A 25,623-nucleotide genomic window follows, 5' to 3' on the forward strand; every position below is an offset into this window, starting at 1 on the left:
AAGTCATAACATGGGAAATCCAAAAGTCAAGGTACCACTGCATGTGTCTTCATTCAAATCTTATTCTCATGTATTCATTTTGTTTTCTTGTAGTTGATGGAATATCAGCTCTGGTGGAAGTGAGGCTGGATTCGGTGCTGCATAACTTGGCTCTCAGCAGCGACGAGCTTTCGTTGTCTGTATGCGCCGTCTCAGAGGAGGCCGCGCTATTCGTCAGCTTCTACGACGTCCGCACCTTCATTAACCAGGTAATCCCGTGCATCACGAGACTGACGGACTGTGATAGGAGATGCTTTTCTTTGGATAGTGACCATTAACATCATCATTAGCTTCCAGCCCACCCAGTTTAATACTATTGGTATATATAGTATAGACGAGCTGCCTGTCAATGGCCAGTGCATGAGTAAAAAAAAAAAGGGGGGGGGGGGGTTCCTCCATTACTTGCACACTCTGCTGATAGCTGACAAAAAATAATTTATTTTTATATCGCAGCTCGGTCCCTATCTGTTACAAATATTGGGGATTGTCTGTATGCAAAATAGTGGCTTGAGCGCCATTTTGTGGTCTTTCCAGGCACGACCGCAGAAGTTTCCATTCGCCTTGTGGCAGCCAACAGTGCCCCCGCAGACTCTGGTCCTGGACCTCAAGTGGAATCCCGCTCAGGCGACCATGTTGGCCGTGTGCCTATCCGACGGCAGTATGTCCATCTTGGACGTCACTGACGACGTCCGAGTTCAGGCCGCTCTCCCCGCCTCCAGCGGCGTCACATGCCGTAAGTGAGGCGTCTCACACCACGTTCATTAACCATGATGCAACTCCCGCTTAATTTTGGCATCTTTGTGATGTCATTCCCTAGTTTGCTGGAGCCCCAAAGGCAAACAGGTCGCCGTGGGGAAAATGAATGGCACTGTCAGCCAGTATACCCCAGTAAGTCCAAATAATGATTAAAAGCTAACAACGCCTTTATTGGTAACTGACTCTCTGATTGGTTCAATATAAAGGCCCTCGAGGAAAAGAAAGTGATCCCGTGTCCACACTTTTACACCTCAGATGATCCCGTCAAAGGTAACTTCTTTTCATTGTACACCATATTTTTCTTTTTATAAGTCACACTTTTTTCTATAGTTTGTCTGGTCTTGCAACTTGAATATTCAGGTGAGACGCATTAACTTAATCAAATTCGACATATTACTTTATTCGAACGTCGAGTTCGAACTATCCAAAATCCCAGTTCTCCAATTGAGTTGACGTTCTGTGCGTTCCACCAAAAGTATTTGCCAGCTGCCAAAAGACAGAAGAAGAAATGAAAAAAGCTGGTGCTACCTGCATATATGTCTTTCAAAGAGTCATCACCACCTCATCTTTGTTTTTGTTACAGTTCTCGACGTGTTGTGGTTGAGGACGTTTTCGTTTGCTGTTGTCTATGCTGCTGCTGACGGCTCCCCGGAGACCCCACCTGAGCTTGTGTTGATCACCATCCCTGTGAGTATCCGTGTATTATTAATAGGAATGAGTGAGTACCAATGTCTTATTTCAAGGTATCGGTACTCACGACAGCGGCTATCCGGTATCAATCTGCAAAAAGTTTTATTAAACATTCCTAATTATTATATACTGTGTGCTGAATTTATATATTACTGTGACTTGGAGCAGACCATCGCAAAAAGTTAAAGTTGGCCAGTTAGCCCCGCTGGGCGATATATGGACGCCCTGCGACATGAACTGTGCGATCCTGTATCATGTTCTGAGGCTTCCCGTCCAATATGTTGTACTGTACCACTTTTTAAATTCATTAAAAGATGGGTCAAGGACGACGCAGTTTGCTACAGAAATAGGACATGGGTGAAAATGCAGACAAAAATGGTATTTATTAAAAGGCAGGGCTTGCCGCCATTTACCTGAATGTAACCGGGATGGTAAGTACTGCTCGCATACATTTTGGTCACATGTTTTGCTATTTCCTTTACCGGTACATATTGTCAATTTCGGGCAGAATTCTCGTACTTTCCAAATAACAAAAAATGCCACCTTCAGTTTGTTGTGTTATACCTTATATTTCTATCTTTTACCATTGCGCACACACAACACGTTACAGTACTATCCAAAAAAATACATTCAATTGCTTATTTAATATGCTTTAAAAAAATGCGGATTTATTATGCTGCCATTGCTAGTACAAACACAGAGCCAGCGGCAGCCACGCACTTCAAAGTCGGCGTTTTTGCCAAGCCCCCGCCGTGCAAAAAGCCTTTTCTAACATCACAAAAGCAAACGTCATCTTCACATGTTTTTTCTTAAAGGTCTTAAGCCATGAGCGATGCAATAAATAAACAATGAGCCGATTAACCTCGTGTATTAAGCGGATATTAATATGCAATGGAGACTTGCCACCATGGCTGACGAGGGTCTTGCAAAGGCACATTACAGTGATCCATTAAGCAGTCACTTTAAATGTAGCTAACATTATTTTCACTCATTGTCTAAAAAAAGGTGTAGATGTTAAGTGCAGGGGAATATTACGGCACCTAGAACTTCTCCGACTTAAATGGAAGCCTACAGCGGCAATGTATTTGTTTTCAAGCTAATTTCACCGGTTATATTGCTTACTAATGCTCTTTTACTGTATTTGTCTATGATGATACAACTGTGCTTCAAATTTTGAATTGCTGTAAAATCGGTGGCCCAGGCTCGTCCATTCATGAAATATTAGTTGCCTAAACCATCACAAGATGAGACGATATGGCGGTGTGAGTGACATGGCTCAAACTCAAAAACTTTGCTTTACATCTATTTTGCCATTTGATTGCGCTCAAGCTTCAGCTCCAAGCTGCTGAATAAAGACATCTAGCAAAAATGCCACTGAAACAACCAAAGCAATCCAGCAAGGACCGCGCCGCTTCAGAGGTGTGCAATGCCACAACTCACGTTAGCACCTATTCCGCCATTGGCACGGACAGTGCTAATGCCAATGCTGGTCCTGAAGCTAACTCTGTTTAAACGGAGGCTTTGCTTAAGAATATTTCAGCGGCTGTGGCAGACCGAGGTTAGCATATTCTAAAGTCGGTGAATGAGTCAAACAGGAAACTTGAAGCCAAGATGGGCAACTTGGTAAAGTGCATTGAGGATGCAGTAGCCATCACAGCAGCACTTGTTGCTCGTCAGACGGAGGCTGAAACATGCATTTCCCGTATGGAGCATGACGTAACTGATAAAAAGCGAGGGAAGAATATCAGGCTGTTAAACCTCATTGACCTTGGTCAATTTGCTGCGGCCCTAACAAGACATTTTTATGTCACAATCGATCAATTATGGCTGGACCCCAATTAGAGCAAAAGATGATGCATTTAATTTTTTACCGCAGAAAAAGGATGAAAAGATGGAAACAAAGTACCTGAACTTCAGTGACACTGTGTATGGCTGCTGCACGGAGCGACAGCACCACTACTTCCTCAGCCACATAGAAGACTGGTGAGAGTGACTTGAACATACCAATATGGAGAACATGTGCAATTTGACCATTTTGAAACATTGTTTATTTCACTCAGGAACCTTGTTTTGGCTGCGTCTGCAGCCTCCATCGAAGTCAGTGTCATCTCCAGACAAGATGACAAGGTGCCTCATTAAATTTACATTTATCAGATGGAAATACAGGAAATGCATTATACTCTTGTTCAGCCATGATAATGTTGACTTTTCTTCTTCTTTTTTTTTTTTTTTTTTTCAGATTTGGGAGCTTTGGATGCTGGAGGACGCTAGTAGGGCTGAGCTGCCCGTCTCCGAAACCAGTGAAGATACACTGCCCCTCGGCTTAGCCATTGACTACACCAGCCAGCAGGAGATCTGTATCAGTAAGTGCCTAATGACTCATTAAATGCCAAGAACGAGTTAAGTCATCCATTAGAATCAGAACATCAAGTGCCAAAGTACAGTTACATCATTTTTTTCGTTGGGAGGGGTTGATATGGGTGTGATGCACTTGCCCTTAACATTTCAAGCACTCGTGGACTGGTAATCATTCAAATCCCAAGCAAAGGGTAGCAGTGTACCATTTTTACCATTTAAGTTTGAAAAGTCACTCTTTTTGCCAACTGTTTACTAGTGTTAATTTTATCAGACATTTTTAAATGTAGTCAGTTTTAGTCCAATTTCAATCACACAGTTAGTTTTTATCATAGTTAGTCAAAATGAAAAATCTGTGTTGACAAAAATATTTTTGTTTAGTGTTCGTTTACGAAATTAACACTACTGTTTACAATGGAAGCAGGGGGAGGGAGGCTGCACTGTCATGGCGCCTACTGCGACAGTCAACAGTGTTTGTCAGAAAATGCGAAGCAAACATTCAAACGGAAACCTACTATACTATCTATATCACAGTGTGTTTTATTATAATTAGCAGGTTTCTATACCATTTTTTTCTTTTACTTTTTCTTTTACATTATTTTCTGTTATTCCTTTTTTAGTTCTGTTAAAGCGTTAAGTCGTTGATTAATCACAAATAAATTATCACATTAATCATGTATTAACACAGATTAATCACACTATTAATTTTGACTGCGGATGATCCTTTAGCTTGACAGCAGATGGTTACGTTAAAGGTAGTACAGATTGTGTTTAAGCAATAAATATAACTACTTGCATTTAATAAATGTTATGTATGACATTCAGGATATTGTTTCTAGTCAAAATATTGGGGTCATTATTTTTTAATTTTAAATTATTCAAGTAATTAACTGATTAGAAAAATAGGAGGATGAAAGTGTACAGTGGATCAAAAAATGTCTAAGACATCCTCATAACATTAAATGTGGAAAGAATTAACTGGTGCGCTTCAAATTTGGTGGGCAAAAAATGTTGATTAAAAACCCTTTTTATTTAAGTGATTAATCATGATTAATCTTTTGATCTGATTAAAAAAATTATCGTTTGACAGCTCTACTTTTTTTGTTACGCTACTCACTCTTTTGTGGCGTATTCTTGGCACCGCTTGTGGAGGCAGTGCCTTCTTTTGCTTGTTGAAAAAAGATGCAAAAAAACCCCAAAACAAATAAAAAGCAATACACACTTCGACGATGACTGACCCGAGCCCTCGAAAGCAGGCATTTGGTTGGTCTAACGCTGTGCCCGGAAAGTGCGTCAATGGCATTCTCAACACTATCCCAGTAATGAGCACGGGCCATAAGCCATCATTTTTCTTTGTCACTTGCAGTGTTTGACAGAGTTCACGTAGAGAATAATAATCAGCATCCGCCTCAACAGACATTTACGTACACAGTCTTGTCGCATCCCTCCTCCCGTCATCAAGAAAAGAACTGCAATTTGTTGCGGCATTCTTGACACGATAAAAATCCAATGCGCAACAGAAGATAGAGACGTCACATTGAGAGACTGGAGGGTGGGGTGGGGTGGGGTCGGGGTAAGGTAAATGAGGCACTCATTAAAAATGTCTCCGACAAGCTTGTGGACCACAACAAACAACAAAGCGGCCCAGACGTCCCTTCTGCGGAATACTAATGAGTGCCTCACTCTGTCTCTCTTTGCTCTCTTTCTCTTGCTCTCAAACTTTATGGAGACATGTTGTGCTTTTTTGTCACAGAAACGGTTTGCATTTCCCAGGTGTCCTAACATATTTGTGACACGCTTTTGTCAAAATATCCCAAGGATCTAGAATTGCAGCACAATTCACAAACCCCATTTCTTGTTTTCTCATGCAAGTGAGTGTCTGTGTGCCTCGTCCAATGTACTCCTGGCCAATGGCAAGCCCAGCTCTCATTAAGTCAGTGTTTATAAAAAGAAAATTACTTGAATACATGCTTCACTGTGTGTATGTGGACCATGGAGAGATCACCAATCAAAAATACCCCACCGCCACTGTTTTGGCAACTTAACCAACCGATAATCAAGGAATGAGATGTGTAGGAGTAACTGGGATCTGTTCTAAAAATACCTCACCAGTGATGGGACGCTGACTTACAAAGAAGAATAAAAAAGAAAAATATTTTAAATTTTTTTTTAACTTATCATGCTACACGTTTCTTAATTTACCAAATATTCGATATTTTGTTTAAAAATGTAATAGACTGTGTTGACTGAAAGAAAGAACTGTTTTTATTTACTTAAATAGGACCAAAAAAGGACTAATATAGCAGCATAAATGGACCCAAATAAAAATCTGCGATAGTGAATCCACAATAAGTAGTCTCAAATTAGTAAAGGACCACTGTATAGGTCGTTCTTTAAAATTATGTTGTTGTTTTTCCCTGAAAGTTTATGTACCAAAATTACTAGTGGAATCGGTACTTTGTATCAGTGACTACTCAAGGGTTTACTGGTATTGGTCTGAAAAAAAGGGGACATCCCTATATAATGGACATCGAACATCCATTCCCTATATATTTTTTTAAATAATTGCACAAAAATATAACTGTGCCTGGCTTTGAAAGATTAATTTTCAGTAATCTTTTATTCACCTCTACAAGCGTGTTTTTGTTTCCCTTTTATTAAGGTGATGAAAAGACATTTCCCCCTGCTCCCACTTTGCTCATGCTGTCTACCGAGGGATTGCTTTGCCCCTTTACTCTGCTGAACCTCAACGTCGGTGTCAAGCAGCTGATTGTACCCTGTGCCGCCCTCACAGCGGAGGGCGAGAGACCCCCCAAACCAGGTAGGAAAGTCACAATTACCCACCACAGATGTTAGTTGTACTGCTTGTTATAGATACAACTATTTGTCTTCTGCAGTTTCTTTGGCAGTGCAGCTCCCCAAATCTGCCATGCCCCTCCCGCCTGCCTTCCCAAACCTTACCGTGACTTCAGTGGCCACCTCGTCATCTGCTGCGTCCCCCTTTAGCCTTCTTCCCACAGCACCTTCATCATCATCATCATCATCGTCAGGCTTCGCTTTTTCCTTACCGCCTATTAGCGGCAACTCGGCCGCTCCGGCCTTCTCCCTGGGCTCGACGACCACGCCTTTCGGCTCTAGGGCCTCGGGCTTCGCGTTTGCCGCTGCCAAACCTCCCGCCGAAGCCCCCCCGGCTCCGTCTGCATTCTCTTTCAGCACCCCCTCGAGTAAGGTCACAGCCCCGACACCCCAGAGCCTCGCCACTCCCTCCATACCTACAGTCAAACTCAATTTGAGTGACAGGTAAGACCTTATTTCCTGGCTGTCAGTTGCCTCTAACACGCAGAGATCGCAAAATGGCTGCATCAGAGCAAGGTGTTTTTTAGTTAACAAAAACTAAGGAAATTACTAAAACTAATTGCAAAAATTCAGATACTTATCTGATCTAGGACCACATATGAAAGTGCTGTAGGTCGGATTTGAAAAGATCGTAATTGAGCCATTCATACTAACGTCCAAAAAAAAATCAGATACAGGTCGTATTTGGGCCACCCAAAAAAAATCTGATTTGGGTCACATTTGCCTGCAGTGTGAACGTAGCCTTAGACAAACTTTTTATGTTCTACTCAACAAATACTCTAATAATTAAAACTGATTTTAAAAACGAATGACAAAAAAATTAAATGACAAAATAAAACAATAAGTGAAATAAGAATAGAATAAACTAAAATAATAGCAACTGAAAAAAAACAGTAAGAACAATACTGACTGTTCCTGTGTGTTTTGGTTTCTTGGGGGCAGTGTGGTGCCATGCGTCCATGGTGTACACAAAGTAAGTACAGAAGAAAGATGCGATTGAATTATATTAAAATAACTAGTTTTTCACTCATTGGGAACAATTTGTGCCTTTGCCTAGTGCTATCTCACCTGTGGGTATGTGTTCCCACAGCATGAGTGTGTGGATATTTGTTATTTGAAGGAAAAACACTCCTGAAGTCGATGCTAACTTCCTATTAGCATTTGAATGGAATCCTTGATACTCCCTTCGCTTTTAGCATTAGAGCTAGGCTAGCAATGTTTTAAAAACGAAGCATGTTTAGTTTTTACAGTTAACTCCAACTGACGTGTCGATAAACAGTTTAAATAACGCTTGGGGACAACAGAATAATCAAAATAACATACGATACACACTTGCTAGTTGTTAATGATATGTAGGCAAAATGGTGCGTTCAGGGTACTTTCACACCGTCGGAAACTAAATAATTAGCCGATGTTTGAAAGCCAGTAATCGGCCCATTATAATCGGCGGCCGATTAATCGGTCAAGCCCTTAAAAAAAAAAAGACAGGAAAATGCTGGCTTTGGCAGGCAGTTTTAAAGGGACTTTACACACAGGTACCATCCTGCCTCTGTTATGGCTCTCATACTACTTCCAAAGGTGGAATACTGCCAGGTCAGCTTTGCTATTCTAGTGGGAAAATTGCTATTTTTACAGAGAGTGTGAAAAAGGCTTTACTTTCTGTATTGAGTGTATACAGTACGGTTGAATTAGAGGTGGAAGCAGTTATTAACAGTCAACAGTTGTCAGCTGCACTTTTACTACGAACAGTGTCCATCTTCTCAAGGTTTTCAGCAGTAGAAGCTCCAGCAGCCCCTCCGCCGCCCTTCTCCTTCACGACATCTGTGCCCAAATCTGTAATCTCAAACGGCAGTGTGCCTGCCCTTGCTGCAGTCACCACCAAGCCAACCACAATGCCAAGTCAGCACAAATCATCATTTTCAATATGTTGTGTTCTTACCTGTTCCTCATAACTTGAGTTGTTTACTTTTCAGTCCCAGTACATCCAGTTCAAACCAGCACACCACCTGCGGGACTCCAAAAACCATCACCAGCTCCCCAGGGCCGCATCCAAACCCCACAGGTTTGTTTAAAACATTTTTTTTTAATTAAAAAAAATCCCTGTTATTTTGTCTGCATGTAATGAGGATACACACATTGATTATGGAAGGACATATGTAGGCTGTACATAAGCATGAGGCCTCATGTGTCATTTTCAAAGTGTAGTAGGTGAAATCCGTGCTGTCTGGTTCTTTGTCAACATGTTTTGTTTTTTTGAATATGAAAAACTAAACATTTAATCTTAGTTGCTTATGTCGAAGACTAGTATATTTTTCATCATGCTGTTCACATTTTGACATCATGAGACCAAGATTTAATAAGCCTCATGAGACTTGATTAAATTAAATTAATTCAAGCAAATTATTGATCTATACAAGCTATTAAAAGTTAAATTTTCCATAATTTGTCCCTTTAACATAATCGGGACCACTTAATAAAATATCAGAAAACAGAATGTTGTATTGTTTTTTCTCAAGGTACTGTACTAATTTAGTCAGTGACTTTAAAAATGTTTGCTGAAATGGTATTGTCTGGCATACTGTTGCAGGCAGGTGAAACTGGAGTAAAGCCGGTGGAGAAGCAGCAGCCTCAGCCAAAGAAAGAATCTGATCCCATCACAACTGGAATACTGGAAGAGGTGAGGTTGACTTTTACTAAGGACCTTGTGTATTTTTTTTTTTTTAATTGTTTGCCTTTTTCATGCTCTCGTCAGATTTCACACTTCCAAAAGGAATTGGAGGATTTTAAGGCGAGGAGCTCGATGGCCGATTTTAAGGTTGGAACCAACGAGGAGATGAAAGAACTTAGGAAAGAGTCAGAGGATCTGAATATTTTCACCCTGGAGATTAAGGAAACCACAGAAGTAAGGTTTTTAAACATGTGATAAACACATTTGAGTGAATTGTGATCCATAAAAAATACAAATGTATCCTTTCCAGTCTCTGCACGGTGACATCGGCACACTGAAAACCACCTTACTGGAGGGTTTTGCTGGGGCAGAGGAAGCCAAGTCTCAGAGTGAGCTCAGCAGGGACCGAAATTACCGACAGCTGCTGTACAAAAGACCCCTGGACCCACGCAGTGAGGAACAGCTCAAGGTGAAAACAAGACCATATTTGAAATCATTCCTTCCAGAGTCCACAAGTATCAAGTATAGAGCAGCCAATTAGTCGACGGTTAGCATGAGACACTAACGTAACAGTCTACATAGGTTTGTGGCCTCTTGTTGAATGTTACAAAGAGATAATAATAAGAAGCTAGCATTAGTAGTCGACATAACCACTCAGTGCTCGGTCTTCTCAAACATCACTGACAGATGAGTCTTGAAATAGATGGAGTCGCAAAAGATCCAAATTAAAATGTTTAGTTTGCAAACATTTGTCAATACCAGCTGGGAATCCTATTAAGCTAACCTGAGCAATCTCTCTGTTTCAGTGATCTAGCACAAATTGATGGTTTTAAAATGGCACAGAAGATCCATGTCAAGTTATTTGTCCATTTGCTTCCCATGTAGGAGATTCGCTGGCTCTACCAGTATGTCATGTTGGCTGTGGAGGATGTCAACGGTGTTCTGGATGTGGAATGGGAAAAACACTTGGAAAAGAAGAAGTATGCACAAATCTCTCCTCATCATTTAGCAACTTAGTATTAGCATTAAATTAACTGTTGTTCACGTGGCATGTTGGCAGGCACATGGTGGTGCCTGGGCGCGAGGGTCTGTTCACCACGCTGTCCAACAACCTTTTTATCATCAACCAGCAGAAGAATAGACTGGACCAGCTGGTCAACAAGCTCACCTCGCTGCACCTCTACAACAAGACGGACGCTCCCACAGCTAATTGCAACACAGTCACATCTGGAAGGTTTGGTCACTTTCAACAAAAATAATCACCGGAGCAAAGGAAATTTACGACATTTATCCAGTGAACTTTTATTGTGATGTTGTGACAAAATTTGCATTATTTAACTTATTTTTCTTTTTCTTTTTTTTTTAAATAAGGATGTTCTTTAAAGATGCTTGCCGATTTATTTATTTTGTGACTACCAGTATTCACTCAAACACATGCTAGCATGCATACATTGGATGCTGTGGTATTACTGTATACTCCACAGTCTCCACTTTGCTGCAGTGTACCCTCAGTCTCTTCATGGGGAGAAAAAAATGGGCCAAAAAAGTAAATGCAGACTAGAGATAGACCGATGTTTTTTTCAGGGTCGATGCCAATTATTAGTAGTCAAGAAGGCCGATAACCGATATTCATTTTCAGTAAAAAACAAAACAAAAAAAACGGTATTAATAGAAATATTGGCGTAAAACAATTTTTAAAATACAAATGCTAATCTTAACTTGAAATCTTAAACTTTCACATTTCTTTTTTCACATTTCTAGTTTTAATATCGAACAAAAACAAATGGTTCAGAAGGTTCCCAGGGTCAGCAGCATCTCTTATAAAGTGAACTGAAAATTTAAATAAATATTTCCCTCAGACTAAAATGGTTTTAGATTTATCTTTCATCGGCCGTCAGATTCTTTAAAAAATACAGATATTCGTCAAAATGCCCAATATCGGCGCTTAATATAATCTTTTGTTGTTTGTTAGCAATACTCCTTCAGACTGAAGTTTTGTTCTCTTTTTTGTAACAGTATGGAAAGTGAGCTTAACAGTTTAAGAGATGCCCTGCTGAAGGTCCGGCTGGACACCACCTCTACTAAAGCCAAAAGCCCATCACCAGGTAAAAATGATTCTACATTTGTGTATGCAGTATTAGTGACAATGGAAGAGGTCAAAACATGTTTCCCTTTCAGTCAAGATATCGCCAATTAAACAATATCAACTGCGCAACTTCCTCTCCAAGGGACACATGCCTCCTGTTCGCTCAACTGCACCAGGTAGTCATTCAGGCAAACAAATGAACTAAGAAATATAATTGATCAATTAGCTTGGTCATCTAAATATTATTTTCTCTTGCCAAGCCAACCTATCACGTTCAGCTTTCCTGTCACCGAAATACTACGAAGACCTGGACGACATGAGCTCCACCTCGTCCATTGAGCCTCATCTGCCTCATTTGGAGGTTGAGGAGGAGGAGGAGGAGGAGGAAGCGGAGCTGCAGCCTGACCGACTTCCCATGGCAACCGCGGCCACTCCTTCCTACCCCCGACACCCCACCGTGGTGAGGACTCCTTCCATCCAGCCTGGTTTTGGAGCCATCCAGTCCACACCGTTAAGCAAAATGCAGTCAATGCCAGGCATGGGCTTCAGACTGAGCCCTATTGCCAGCCCTAGTAAGTAAAATAATGTAATATTACTGTTTCATTCTTGTAAAAATATAACTTTTTTCGTCTTGACATGTTTTTGTATAATAGTACAATTCAATTCTCATAAAATTAAGCCTTTTTCTTATCTTACTAACTCATTCTCATAGTAGTTTGGCTAATTGCAACCCTTTTAACTAGTGGTGAAGTCTGTTTTTCTTAGGACGGCACAATTTAATTATTGTAAATAACTTTATATTGAAATATTACTATATTCTTGTAATAATTCCAAATATCAACAACTTGTACATTACAGTAATGCCTTTTTCTTTTAATATGATTTAATTGTAAGAAGCCAAATTTTTGTCTTTATAATTGCAGCTAATAGCTTATGAGCCTAATTAAATTACACTATATTTGCATGGAAGTATACTTTTTTGTTCTTACTATTACAGCATGAGCTACTTGTTTTCTTGTGAAATTATAAAAATGTTCTTGTAATATTCTGACATCTTGTAAAATTTGCACTTTATCATAAAATAACACATTTATTCTGTTCAAAACTTATTTCAACTTAATTCTTACGAAATTCCAACATTTTCCACTTTATATATAGCTTTATTCTTAAAATTTAAACTCCATTTTCATCATATTTTAGTAAATTTGGTTAAGAAAATGGATGGCTGGATGGATTATCCTAAAACGAACATCATTGTTTTGGTTACCATTTTATTAATGTAATAACTTCTCTTGTAAATTCCATCAAAGAATTGTGACTTTTTTTCTTGTCATATTCCCACATTAGTAGCAGAATTTATTTTTCTTTTCTCGTAATATCAAGACTTGCTTTCCTTCTTTCTACTAGTTACAACTTTAGTGCTATACAGGAATGTTAAATTGCACTTGTAAAACTGCTAACCCTTCATCTTTTTTTTCCATAAAATAATATTTTTCTTGAAGTTTTTCCTCTTTATAGGAATGTTCTCGTATACATAAATATTTTTACCTTGTTTTTATAACTACGCTGGATTTCTTGTTATGCTGAGTTATCTTTGTATTAGCCATAGTTATTTAATTTGCATATATAATTTCAACCATGCTTATTATGTCATTTCAGTTCCCACCAATAAGATCAACCTTAGTGGCGCTGACAGCACCGCCCTCGCCACCAAAACGGTCAAGCATGGGGCGCCGCCCGCCGAAAGGACCGTGCCAGTCACCATCCCAGCCCAGCAGGCTGCTGCCAGCGCCGCCCTCCGCAGGCTGATGGCTAATCAGAAGACAGGTAATGCTAACATGCAAAACACTAATAGGGACATAATGTGCTTTTTTGTCACAATTCATGTGTACCCATTAATACAATATTATTCTTTAGGTAGCACTTTATTCACATATGTAACACATTACTGTGTGTTTGTGGCCAAATAACTCCCACTGCAGTGGCAACTTTGGCAAGCAATCAAATATGTGCTGCTTTCTGGATATTGAACCAAACTAGCTGCCAGGTTGTGTGTGGAGAAGCAGTCATTTTCTAAATTATGTTCACAATTATTTTTGGGGAAATTGGTAGACAAAATATTTACCTTCTTGTTTAATTTAACACTTGATGGAACGACAAGGCCTCCAAACACATAACTGTTTGCATGCAAACAATAATAAATTATCTATAATTAATTAATTTAATCAAGAAATAGCTTGTTGCATTGCCTGTTGGAGTCACTGGGTGGCGACAGAATCCTCCAGGCAAAACAAGCATTGGATCGCACTCAATTTCTCACTGTTAAGTTCTTCAGGGAAAAAAACATTTGTTTGTGTTGCAGCCGTCGTCAGCACTGCCTTGACAGAGTCCACCTTAAAAACCGTGCCACAGGTGGTCAACGTCCAGGAGCTCAAGGACAAAGGGGTTCCTGTGTCAACCCCAGCAATTATCAGGTACACATCGCAGTTTTCACTTAAAGGAAAAGTCCTCACCATACTACTCAGTTGACTTTGAGCACATTATGTAATATTCATTGTGCTTCATCATGCCTTCAATGAAAACGGTGAGTAGACCCCACCCATATGAGCCGTTTCTCAATATCAAGCGCAATGAGTATGGTCATCCTAAGAATGTACCTGAGAACATGCTTCCTAAAAATGCTAATCGTTTAGCGCAATTGTTCCCATAGAAAAAAACACTCAAGACTCTTCTGTGTTCTCTTTTGTAGCTCATCAACATCAGACCCAGCCACTGTGCCGCTGCAAGTTCCTGCTTCTAATGCATCCAATCTTCCCAAGCGAGTAAGAAAAAAAATTATTAGAAACATGTCCAAGGGTGTTTATTTATGCAACTGCATTTGCAACATATGTTGAATAATATTTAACACGATCAAATGTATTACAGTGTATGCCAAATGGAACTAATACTTTGAGCTGCCATTTTTTCTTAAAGTCACCAAAGTGCTTACAGCTTTGTGTCTCTTAATGTAATAGTCACTAAAAGTAGATGGGTGAAAAACTTAAAATGCTCCCTGGCCACATGTTTTCATCTCTGTAACCAATGCAATCTACCAAATCCTTCTTCAATGTCATTGTGAAAACCTTGTTCAGCAGAATCCCGGCCTAGGAGTGCAGAAGCCGTCCAATGAAAGCACAAGCACTCCACAAGTAAACTTCATGTTTGGTGAGCTCATAAGTGTGCAATTTGGTGGTCATATTCTGTATTTCCTGTTTTGTTGCAAAAAAAAAAAAAAGAGGACAATTAAAAGTTCCCACTAATTATTGACTTTATGTTGTACTGCTATATTTGAATCATTTATAGATATTTTTTTTTGGGTCCCTCAGGTCAGCCTGACTCATCTGTCGCACATGCTAGCTCAGCTGAGTCGAGTATCAGCAAAGGTTTCGCCTTCACTCCAACGTAAGTCCACTTGAGAAAAAAAACATTACAATATAAGATTTTTATTATTTAAATCGCTAATATCAAATAATAAAGGAATAATCAATAAATAGTTTTTTAAAGTTATTTTGGGTGCCAGAGTAAATCATTACAATGAAATTTTGCTTGCAGTGTTGTTATTTATTGTTATTATTCTAACAATGGGTTCCTTCTTTTGCAGCCCCTCAAGCTTCAGTTTTGCAACTGTCACTCCAGCAGCTGGATTACCACCAGGTAAATAGCTTCATGTGTTATAGAAGATTCTTTGTTTTTTTGTTTTACAATAGATCTAGGAGGTAGCTACTTGTACATCGTTGCTGTCCGGCAGAAACCTATTGTGTCCAAATATGATCAAATTCATATTTTTTCACAAATCAATACTAATGGTCTGTCGTCACTTTATTTTTGTCCAATAGCAACCAATTTAAAGTTCTGAAAAAAGCTTGAAAACAAATACACGACCTCTTCGGGAACACAACTTATGTCTGAGAAGTGTTGCAAAACTCCACCTTTTTCCTAGTTATCTGGATGCTGTGTGGCGTAATCGTTGCCTGTATTCAACGTATGGATGTTTTTTAGACAATAAGTGAGTGATACTTTATACAGGTATAATCTCAAAGTGACTATTTTGGTCTTGGAACAACACTACAACAGACCTCTAGATGTTTGTATATAAACAATTATAAAAATCATCTTTACATGTCCCCTTTAATCTTGTGTCTCTTCAGTGAAGGATGTGAGCGAGTTCTCCTTTGGTGGAAATGGCAAGATGATATTCGGTCAGACTATAGAGGAGCCGTCAAAGTCCACCTCCCCTTCTCTGACTGCTGCCGTGACGGCCACACAACCACCATCTTCCGAAGCGCCCGTACCCGTATCTACTGCAGCTTCTGCAACGTCTGCAACGCAAATTCAACTCCCTAAAACGATCGGAGGAGAAACATTAGGCAGTTTCTCCGGGCTGCGCGTCGGTCAAGGAGAAGAAGCTAAAGATGCTGCTGCAAAGCCTACTCCTGCAAACACCGCTTTCACCTTTGGAGGGGCTGGAATTGGCAAAGGAACGGCACAGTTCAGCTTTGGCAGTGATCAGAAGTCTGCGGGAGACTCTCTGGGAGCTGACTTGTCCAAGTCCGGTAGTTTGTTCAAACCTCCTGAGACCACCCCCAAACTGACCTTCTGTGTGACCACGTCCAACACGCCTGCCTCGGGGCTGCACACGTCTTTTAGCAGCCTCCTCGCGGCCCCTGCAGAACCAACGGAAGACCCCAAACCAACCCCGCAACCTTCAGAACTCCCATCATCGCATGAAAAAGACCCTTCCCCAGAACCTTCTGTCGAGGGCATCGTACCCTTAGAAGCCCCCGAGCCTTTGCCAGATGCGGTTGCCGTCAAAGTCACTGATCCTGTTCCCGATGCTTTGGCTTCAGTCCCAGCAACGGAGGAAACCCCTCCGGCTCCAGTCATCACGGCAGACACTACCCTGGATGTCACCTCGGCTGCCCCTGTGGTTCCTGTATCCCAAATAGCCCCACCGGCGTTCCAGGTGTCCACTTCTGAGAAGCCCGGGTCCATTTTCACTCAACCCATGACTACGGAAAGCAGCTCTATCACCGCGACGCCGGCTGTCTCAGTGGCTACTGCCGGTATGGCTGCTGCCCCTGTGGCCAGCACCCTTGGGGATGGCACCCCCGCTTTTTCAGTCACTCCTACCGCTGTCGCCACTGTGTTTGGACAACCTGCCACAATCCCTCCCGTCTCCACAGCGCCCTCAGCGTTTGGCTCGTCCGCCTTCGGCACATCAACCGGAGGTGGTTTTGGCAAGTCGGTTTTCAGCCAACCAAGTGGCTTTGGCCAACCCGCTAGCAACACTGCAACACCCAGTGGCTTTTCTTTCGGACAGTCCGCATTCGGAGCAAGCGCCAGCCCTGCCACCACTGGAGGAGGAGGAGGTCTCTTTGGAGCACCCACGCCGAACAACGCCAGTTCCTTTTCTTTCGGCGCGAACACAAACGCCAACACATCCAGTGGCACTGGCGCTGGACTGTTTGGACAGAGCACCACCTCCGCGTTTGGACAGAGGTCCACTTTCGGACAAGGGTCTCTGTTTGGGAGCAATACCACCACGTCCTCGTCTACAGGATTCAGCTTTGGTCAGCCGTCAGGTAGGTTTAGTTAAGTCTCATTTTGGACAGATGGGCGACACCAAAAATATTTACCAATGCCATCTAATGTGGGTAGAGCACAAAATTTCAGTCATTGCAAAGATTTTCAGAAGGAGTAAAAGCAAAATGTTCACAGATTTAAGCAGTTCAGAGAATGGAAGCATAACACGAAAGTAAATGAGACTCATTAAAAAAATCCCATGAACTATTGCCTGAAATTAAACATTAAGTCAGCCATTTTGTTTCTGAATAGCTATTTTGGGAAGATTCCAGGGATCGGCTTCAACTTCAACCAGGAAATTTGGCCAAACTAACTCCAATCATAAACATGTAGACTTTAGAGATGGGCTTGAAGCTTTTTTGTGTATGATGGTGTAATGTGGTGAAAACCCTGATCAGTAGGACAAGGGTTCAACATGAAAATCGGTGCGAAAGCTCATTCATGCCTGCTCGCTGCTGTAATTAATTTTCTTCTTTTTGAAGGCTTTGGATCCTCTGCTTCATCTGGGTTCGGCCAGCCAGCCAACACAGTAAGCGTATTTGGACAGGTATCATATTCTTTCTTTCTTTAATTTTTTTATTTATTTTTTCGAACTGCACGTTGACGACTTTTCTCTCAGCCACAGCAGCCGTCGGGTGGGGGACTGTTTGGTTCCAGCACTGGCAGTGCAGCTGGTTCACCAGGCGGCAGCCTCTTCAGCGGCTTGGGGGGCAAGCCGAGTGAAGATGCCGCCAACAAGAATCCGTTTGGTCCTAATGCTTCCACCGGAGGGTTTGGGCAACCTGCTCAAACTGGTATGAGATACTTGCCCCATCAAAATTGTTTTATGTTACTGTACTTTGAAAGTTATATATTTCCATGTTTCGCACAGGTACCCCTAGTCTCTTTGGTAGTACTGCAACCAAACCCATGGGATTTGGACAGGCTTCCTTTGGAGACCAGAAATCCAGTGGGACCTTCAGTTCTGGTGCAGGGAGTGTTGCTTCCCAAGGATTTGGATCCTTTGCCAGCCCAACAAAACCAGGTACTGTAAAAATTCGATGCTTTTTTTCAGTGCCATCGTGGTTCTTGTTTTCTTCCTTTCACATCCTGCTGGTGAAGTACAGTGGAATCTCCAAAGTGGAACAAAGTCCCTTCTGTGATTCTGGTGGGCTTCCAAGTTGATTTAACCATGGGAAATAATCAATTATTCGTTACAGGTTCGAACTGTCACCATCATAAAACCTTTATAACTGCACAGACAGTTTTTTAAGTAAAAATGTGCGTCGTCGTGCAAGTATAAAAGTTAATAAATTACTTACTTAAAAATACCCTTTGAGGCTGACACCAATTGGAGAAGGCGTAGGAAGGTGATCATTGAGTCAGCTAGTGACATTGGTGACAGTGTTTTGCATTATATGTTAAATGTTGAAGTATTAAATATATGGTTTAATTTAACAGTTAAAATCTTAAATAAGGTATTTTGAATAAAAATATGAAAAGAAGAAAAATAATGTACAATAATTTCTGGACTATAAGCTGCTACTTTTTTCACTTGCGTTCGACCCTGCGGCTAATACAAAGGTGCGGCTTATCCATCAGATCACAAGGGGGTGCACTATAAAGGAAGTGCAAAAGAGCGTTAGGCAGATCAAAACAAACCAAGTGAGCCCAAATACAGAACGAGAGCGAGACAATTTGCACCCTCATTATAGAAAAGAAAGTAGCGGGAACCCGGTGTGGTAACATGAAAACACCTGCGGCTTATAGTCGGGTGCGGCTTATATGTGTAACAAACTTGAGTATTTCCCAAATTTAGCTAGCGTGGCTTATAGTCGGGTGTGCCTTATAGTCCAGAAATTACTGTAATTAAATGCTACTTGACAACAACAAAAATCTGCTGTTCATTTTACAATGTATTCAAAAAAATGTAATTGCATTGCATGTTGTACTGAGCAGTTAGTTTAATTTCTTACACATTTTAAATGATTTAGGAGTTCACTGAGCTGAAATCCCCTGAGATTTGCTGCCATCACTGGTGATGAAAATTTGCATTGAAGTTCAATAGCTTCTCTACTTTGATAGCTTCACTGTATGGCGTAGATATTGGTGATTTTATTATTATTCATATGCACATTAAAGGACTATGGTTTACTGTAGATATAATTTATTTGATTGTTTCTTTTTTTTGATGATGATGATGATGAAACTTTCTTATCCAGGGGTTCTTGCGAAGTTGTTGAAAGTTCAGTGATAGTCCTGTTACTGTGATAAACCCGTGCATTGGCCATCTCATGCAGCACCATCTCATGACATTTCCTCCCCTTTTATCATCTGAGCTTCAGCAAGTGCCCTTATCTACTCATCCCGGCCATGCATAAGGAGGGTGAGTCTGATGCTCTGTCAGACTGCCCTTAGAAATGACAGTCAATGCCGTGTTTTACATCATTTTACATGTGAATTATTTGGCTGAACAACATTTCTATCTCTATTGATGCCCTCATCCTCTCTTATTACACAAATACGCATTACCGGATATGCTTAACTCCAATAAGCATTCAAAGTGTATACAGCTTGGAGTTGGAAAATATGTATAAAAATGGTGATATGGTCCAAATACTCACTTGCCTAATAAAGTACCACTGATTGTCACACCCACCTATGTGGGGTGAAATTCTTTCTCCGCATTTGACCCATCCCCAGAGGGAGCAGTGAGCAGCAGCAGGGGTGCTCGGGAATCATTTGGTGATCTAACCCCCCCCGCCCATCCAATTCCAACCCTTAATGCTGAGTGTCAAGCAGGGAGGTAGTCATAGTCTTTGGTATGACCTTGCTGGGGATTGAACCCACGACCGCCCAGTCTCAGGGCGGACACTCTACCACTAGATCACTGAGCTAATAATTGTGCACACGTGAACAGCTGCCGGGCTGTATTCTTCAACTAAATTATTCAACACAAACAAGCCATCTTCAACTGAGTCTCAATAACAGTTCAAGCTTTTAAACTAGTCTATAACACTAGCATAAACTGATGTGACATCACACATGTGCACTAGCCCTTTACACGAGTGAGTTGGGATGTTTGGTACCACTTTTTATCAAACCGATACCCAGTACAAGTACTCAACTCTTGAGTAGTGACCGATACAGATACCGGAAGTACTTTTGATTCATAAGTCTTTTTGGTGCACCTTTTATGTTTCTAAACACAATAATAAAATTTTCCGGAATACAGGCAATCTGTAATGTTAAGTAGACCACTAGCAATGGCTGTATCAGGAGAGAGCCATAAACATACTTTCATTTTTGATATGCCTGAGGTGTGTGTATTCAAAGATGGCCAACAATTAATTAACTCTAACAAGACATAATAGGCAAATTTTTCAGCAAAATAATGGAAGATAGGTTCCCAAAAACAAATCCATGAATTTGCGAATGCCAAACTGTGAATTACAGTAGTCTCGTGATCCAGTGATGTCATTGCTGCATCATTGCTTCGCTTTCCACAGTTGTTTCCAATGTTTTTGAAGTGATAAGTGCTCACCCGTCGCAAATTTAGCGCAAATGTTGCAGAGTGGAATTCAATACTCAATAACGGTCGCGTTGTTTCCCCATCTCCTCACATTCACACAAATGTCTTGTTGGGTTTCACTGGACTGTGAATCCAGGGTTTGTTTGATTAATATTCGCCTGATAGCTTCAAGCAAACAAACATGCTTAGGCTGGAAAGCCGCCTAACGACCTAATTAAAAAAAAAATGCAACATGAGCTCCTATCTTTTAATGTTATCATTCAAAGCAGCATTGTTGGTCTCATCCCTCCAGGCTCTCCCTCTTACCCTCCCTTCATTTTCAGCGGGATATTAGCAAACCCCCACACCCTAATGCCTGATCGCTGTGCTACGTGCAGCCAATGTAATCTTGTTACATTAGCGCAATCAATTATTTACTGGGGCGTGCTGGGAGGCGCGCTGTAATTTCAGCACACCCGCCGTTAAGCCCGCTGCAACTCGCACATTTCACGCCATGAGACGCTTGACAAGTTTGTATCCTGGCTGCCTACCATAAAACAAATCTATTAGTAGAGATGTGATATATTTTTTCTTTATCTTACCACCAAGTTTTGCAAGAATAAATTGAGCATGTGGCAGCACATCTGCTTCTCAGTCCAGAAGTCTCTGTTTTCAATCTGTTTGCAACTATAATTTACAAGAAGAAAAATAATGATAAATACCAGAATTAAGTTGAACTAATAAAAAAATGTTTTAATCCTTGAGAGAATTGTTTAAAAAAGTAAGTTGTAGAATAAATGTACATCTTAAAGACGGGATTTCACGAGAACTTCGTTGAATTAATTAAATTTTGTAATATTACAAGAATAAAATATTAATTTTACAAATAAAAGGAGTAATTTTACAAGAAAAATACGTTTACACAAAAGGTTGTAAACTTGCAACAATACTCTTTGAAATGTCTTATTTATACAAGAAGTTAAGTTTGTGATTCACACGTCTACTCTGCATTAGAGGTAAGGCATCATGTGTTCAGTCTCTACTCAATATTGTAATGTTACAAGAAAAAATATGTAATTTTTTGATTATTTAGTTAGTCGTAAAAAAAATGGTTGAAAAATGTTACAAGGCTAAAAACTTAACATTACAAAAAACCTAATGACAAATAATTACTGTTGTGTTTTTTTTTAAATATTGTTTTGGTTCTATGAGAGTAGTTGTATTATGAGAAATTGACAAGGATTGACTCGCAGTCGAGAATTCTCGGTCCAGGCGCTTCTATGTGGAGTTTTCATGTTATTCCTGTGCTTGTGTGGTTTTCTCTTAGTACTTGGGCTTCCTCTGACATTCCAAAACATGCATTTTAGGTTCATTACTCTATACCATGAAACTCAGGCCGGGGGTCTAGGTAAGGCCCACCGCATCACTTTGTTGTCCATCAATGCAAATAAAGTACATCAATTTCTTGCAAAATAAGTATATTTTCATTTAAGCAAGAAAATGTGTACCAAAATTGTTTAAATTTTTCTTCTTTTCTTTTTGAATTTGCTAACCGCCGGTAAAATATGTCAACATGCCAGGGTCACAGCTTCTGTCACTCTGTCTCTGATTGGCTATTGTCGCGGCATGACAAGTTTTAAAATATTAATTGAAGATCCAATTAGAGGGTTGATTATTTTCAAAGGTCATTTTTATATTCTGCCAGGTCATAGTTATAACAAAGTGTTGTTTTTGTGTTCTTTTTAACTGCAAACTCGTGTGTGCAATATATAGAGCAGTCAATTAATGTATGGCACAAGGCATAATGACCCTTGAGAGTAGATAGAACTACAAAGCAACTAAAATGGGTTTGACACTCCGTCAAAATTGGCCAAAAAGTGTGAATGAAAGTGTGAGTGCCAGTCCGTGACTTTTAAGGACAAGCGCTATAGGGAGCCCTCTGCAGCAGAAGCTGGGGTTGGGTCTGCAGCCGCAGCTTTTGGCCCTCTCCTGGCGCAGAGGGCTCCCTGAGATAGCGTTTTCATTGTTTTGCTTTGTTTAAATGTTTGTTTAAGCACTTTTTTTGTGTGTGTGGGGGTCGGTATTGTGGGGGACGGCGGGCTGGGGATTTGTTTTTAAACTATGTAAAGCACTTAAAATTTGCATGCATTTTTTAATATGAAAAGTGCTATACAAATAAACATTGATTGATAGAAAATGGATGGTTGTACTGTACTGTTGATGAAGTGTAACACACCATCATTTGCGCTTCGCAATTCAGGTGGCTTCGGCACTGCACCGGTGTTTGGCAGTCCTCCCGCCTTTGGCTCTTCGCCGTCATTCGGCGCCACTGCGGCCTTCGGTACCAGTCCCTCCTTCAGTAACAACATGGGCTCCTCCGCCGCCAAGGTGTTTGGAGAGGGAACGGCCGCTTCCAACATGGGCGGATTTGGGTAAGAATAAATACTGATGTTTGTTTGACGGATTCTGTTGCTGCTAATTTATACAAATTTGGAGTGCGCCATAGTCTAACTACGCTAGCGCAGCAGTAAAGTCAGAATATAATAAATATTAGAATCAAGCACTTTTGGGCCATAAATAAAAGAAAAGAAAAAATGAAAATCTGTAAATTTGCTGATAATTAGCACGCTGTGCAAACTTGCTCATTAAGCCCTTTTCCTTATTTCAAAATGTTATTATAGTAGGACCATCATACACTGAGGACCTGTTGGAAGGACCATGGTTATGTCTTAATTAATGGCGGAATCAAAGAACTATTTAGAAAATGCATTCAACATCTTCATCACCAGTGTGTTCCTATATCAGTTGTCATGACCAGCAGCCCAAATTTGTGCCGGACTAGATTATTCCCCTCTGATAATAATCTCACTCGGGGATCATGCGGCCTATGGATTAAATCGTCTCGCTTCCTGTCCCACTCTCTGCGTTTTGCATACTCGCAGATCCGCTTGCTGATGAGCCGCCGGGCGCGAGTCCTGCGGAGGGGATTATCTTTTTAAACCTTGATTTTCCCCCCCGATCGCCTCCCCCATCATCGTATACCCTCACACGCACCATCTGACACCCTCTGCCTTGGCTAGCATTGTTTGTGAAAAACATCAAAATATATGTTGTGTATGTTAGTCCAATAAATGGTGGGCTTAATCCAGGCTTGGAAGATTTGTCTCATCAGCCCCTCTTAAACCCCACCCAGCTGTACACTTGGTTACAAAATAACCAAACACAGACTTTTGGGTGCTAGCTAGCTATCTTGGGCGACATGCAAACGTAAGCAATATACATCTACACTTACAATTCCATCTTGCACATAGAAGCACACTCATTCAAGTCACCAAACATGATTGGTTCACAACAACTCTTGAGAGTTTTATCAAACGTGCTAGCCAGTCGTTGGCTAATGAGAGAAGCTAACAGCAGTTTTCATACTGTGCTACTTATCAGATGGAAGACCCAAATTAAAATCACAAAAAGTGGTTTGCTACTGACTGCGACAAGCAGCTGGAGAGCCATTCTCTCGTCATGTGTGTGACATTGTCACAACAATTCTGTTGAGATCTTACAAATCATAGGATATTTATTGTGTTTTAGGTTAGCTCTGTAAGAATATAGTAGTAGTTAAGCGTTTTCACTTCCCTTCTCAGAGATACTGCAGATGTGCTGCGTCATTTGTTTGTGAGTCATGCATGTCTTAACTTTTTCTTACCTTTTTCTTCTTCTTTTCTTTTTTTTACAACACCACCTCAGTTTCGCTCCACCATCTGGTGCGTCGTCCTTCGGGGCGCTAGCCAGTCAGAGCGCCCCGCCATCATTCGGGAATCTGGCCCAACAGGGACCTGGATTTGGGGCTCAGCCCGGCGGCTTCGCAGGTTTTGGACAACAGCCACAACCACAACCAGGAGGTGAAATGTTTTCTTCTTGTCTTTGCATCTTCTACTCGAGCAGCATTTAATCATTGTTTTACTCGTATAGTATATTTGTTTGTGCACATTTATACTTTATAACAATGTATTTGTCTTTATAGGCTTCTCTGGAAATACCTTTGGATCCACAAACCAGTAAGTCTTAATGGACGCGCACTAGAAAGATTACTATTTACCATATTTCACTTCATTGGAATAGCATTTTCATAACTTTTTTAATTCAACAAAAAATATAACATTTGCAGTTTATCCAGACATTAATATAAAAAAAATGTCAGTGTTCAACCATCTCGTGTTACAAAAGTAATGTACACATAGAATCGGTCTTAGTGGCATTTCAATGTCCTTCTCCGTCTTCTTGCTTCTTTCAGATCGAATTCCCAAACGTTTGCCGGTTGGCGAAGTTAGTTTACTGACGCTGCATAAGTCCACAATGTTAACTTGACTTTATGCTCCCAAACTCTTTTTTTTTCTGTTACTGGGAAGTTAGTCAGAGAAATTTACAAACAAGTTTTACATTACTTTACTTGATTTAAAAATGTCATGCATGCCCCAAAAAAACATTGTTTGATTAGACTTTTTTGAGGTTTTTGTTCTCACTTATATTGCTGTGTCGTGATTCGCTGTGAATCATTCATTGACAGTAAGCGCCCTCCTTTTAATAATTATATATGTGGATAAGTAAATACCTTAAAGTGGCAAATTTGATGGCCATTATTTTTCATTGTAATGTGGGGAAAAATCTGTTGTTGCAGATTATTGGGAGTTCAGTATTTTGAACCGACATGTTAAAAATGTGCCGTATACATAGAAATTTTGAGGCAATGAAATGGAAAACTTTATTTTCACTGTAGCAACAACTGTTTCATATTTTTCTTGGAAATAAATCTGTTCAAAGGTTGTATTCTTTCATTTAATTACAATAATGACTTATATAGTAATGTATTTGTCTTACTGTTATAATCTAACTCTAAAAGTGAAAAATAATTATTGGTCGATTTTGCCCACCCATGTATGAACAGTGATGTAGAAAGAGATGGGGGTGGGAAAATGCCACATACACACACAGGTGCCAACCGGCCTTTGTTAATCTTCTGATCGTACCTCAAAAACCCCCGTTGCGTCCATGCCCTTTAAGTGG

The 25,623-nt window shown here is 40.5% G+C and overlaps 1 protein-coding gene across 4 annotated transcripts in view; it reads left to right on the forward strand.

Moving 5' to 3' along the window:
• The window catches only part of nup214 (nucleoporin 214), a 29,144-nt gene extending 3,760 nt beyond the window's left edge, over nt 1–25,384 (forward strand). The window contains exons 3-36 of one of the 4 annotated variants that reach the window (XM_086097126.1): nt 94–248; nt 574–772; nt 857–927; nt 1,002–1,065; nt 1,379–1,482; nt 3,362–3,468; nt 3,546–3,612; nt 3,725–3,848; nt 6,503–6,661; nt 6,738–7,140; nt 8,462–8,595; nt 8,670–8,758; nt 9,284–9,373; nt 9,449–9,598; nt 9,675–9,833; nt 10,250–10,344; nt 10,425–10,598; nt 11,381–11,469; nt 11,543–11,626; nt 11,711–12,022; nt 13,110–13,277; nt 13,813–13,924; nt 14,200–14,272; nt 14,582–14,654; nt 14,816–14,891; nt 15,091–15,143; nt 15,638–17,071; nt 17,555–17,619; nt 17,692–17,866; nt 17,944–18,096; nt 22,823–22,994; nt 24,307–24,461; nt 24,584–24,617; nt 24,854–25,384. In XM_086097126.1, the coding sequence (XP_085953252.1) occupies nt 94–248; nt 574–772; nt 857–927; nt 1,002–1,065; nt 1,379–1,482; nt 3,362–3,468; nt 3,546–3,612; nt 3,725–3,848; nt 6,503–6,661; nt 6,738–7,140; nt 8,462–8,595; nt 8,670–8,758; nt 9,284–9,373; nt 9,449–9,598; nt 9,675–9,833; nt 10,250–10,344; nt 10,425–10,598; nt 11,381–11,469; nt 11,543–11,626; nt 11,711–12,022; nt 13,110–13,277; nt 13,813–13,924; nt 14,200–14,272; nt 14,582–14,654; nt 14,816–14,891; nt 15,091–15,143; nt 15,638–17,071; nt 17,555–17,619; nt 17,692–17,866; nt 17,944–18,096; nt 22,823–22,994; nt 24,307–24,461; nt 24,584–24,617; nt 24,854–24,890 (5,609 nt within the window). In that variant the 3' untranslated portion in view covers nt 24,891–25,384. The remainder of the gene's footprint in view (nt 1–93; nt 249–573; nt 773–856; nt 928–1,001; nt 1,066–1,378; nt 1,483–3,361; nt 3,469–3,545; nt 3,613–3,724; nt 3,849–6,502; nt 6,662–6,737; nt 7,141–8,461; nt 8,596–8,669; nt 8,759–9,283; nt 9,374–9,448; nt 9,599–9,674; nt 9,834–10,249; nt 10,345–10,424; nt 10,599–11,380; nt 11,470–11,542; nt 11,627–11,710; nt 12,023–13,109; nt 13,278–13,812; nt 13,925–14,199; nt 14,273–14,581; nt 14,655–14,815; nt 14,892–15,090; nt 15,144–15,637; nt 17,072–17,554; nt 17,620–17,691; nt 17,867–17,943; nt 18,097–22,822; nt 22,995–24,306; nt 24,462–24,583; nt 24,618–24,853) is intronic. The other 3 variants (XM_086097128.1, XM_086097127.1, XM_086097129.1) reach the window with 3 other exon arrangements.
• Nucleotides 25,385–25,623: the final 239 nt, after the last annotated feature.

The sequence above is a fragment of the Leptonotus elevatus genome, chromosome 15, assembly GCF_054856555.1.
Source record: "Leptonotus elevatus isolate MCC_2025b chromosome 15, RoL_Lele_1.0, whole genome shotgun sequence".
NCBI lineage: Eukaryota > Metazoa > Chordata > Actinopteri > Syngnathiformes > Syngnathidae > Leptonotus > Leptonotus elevatus.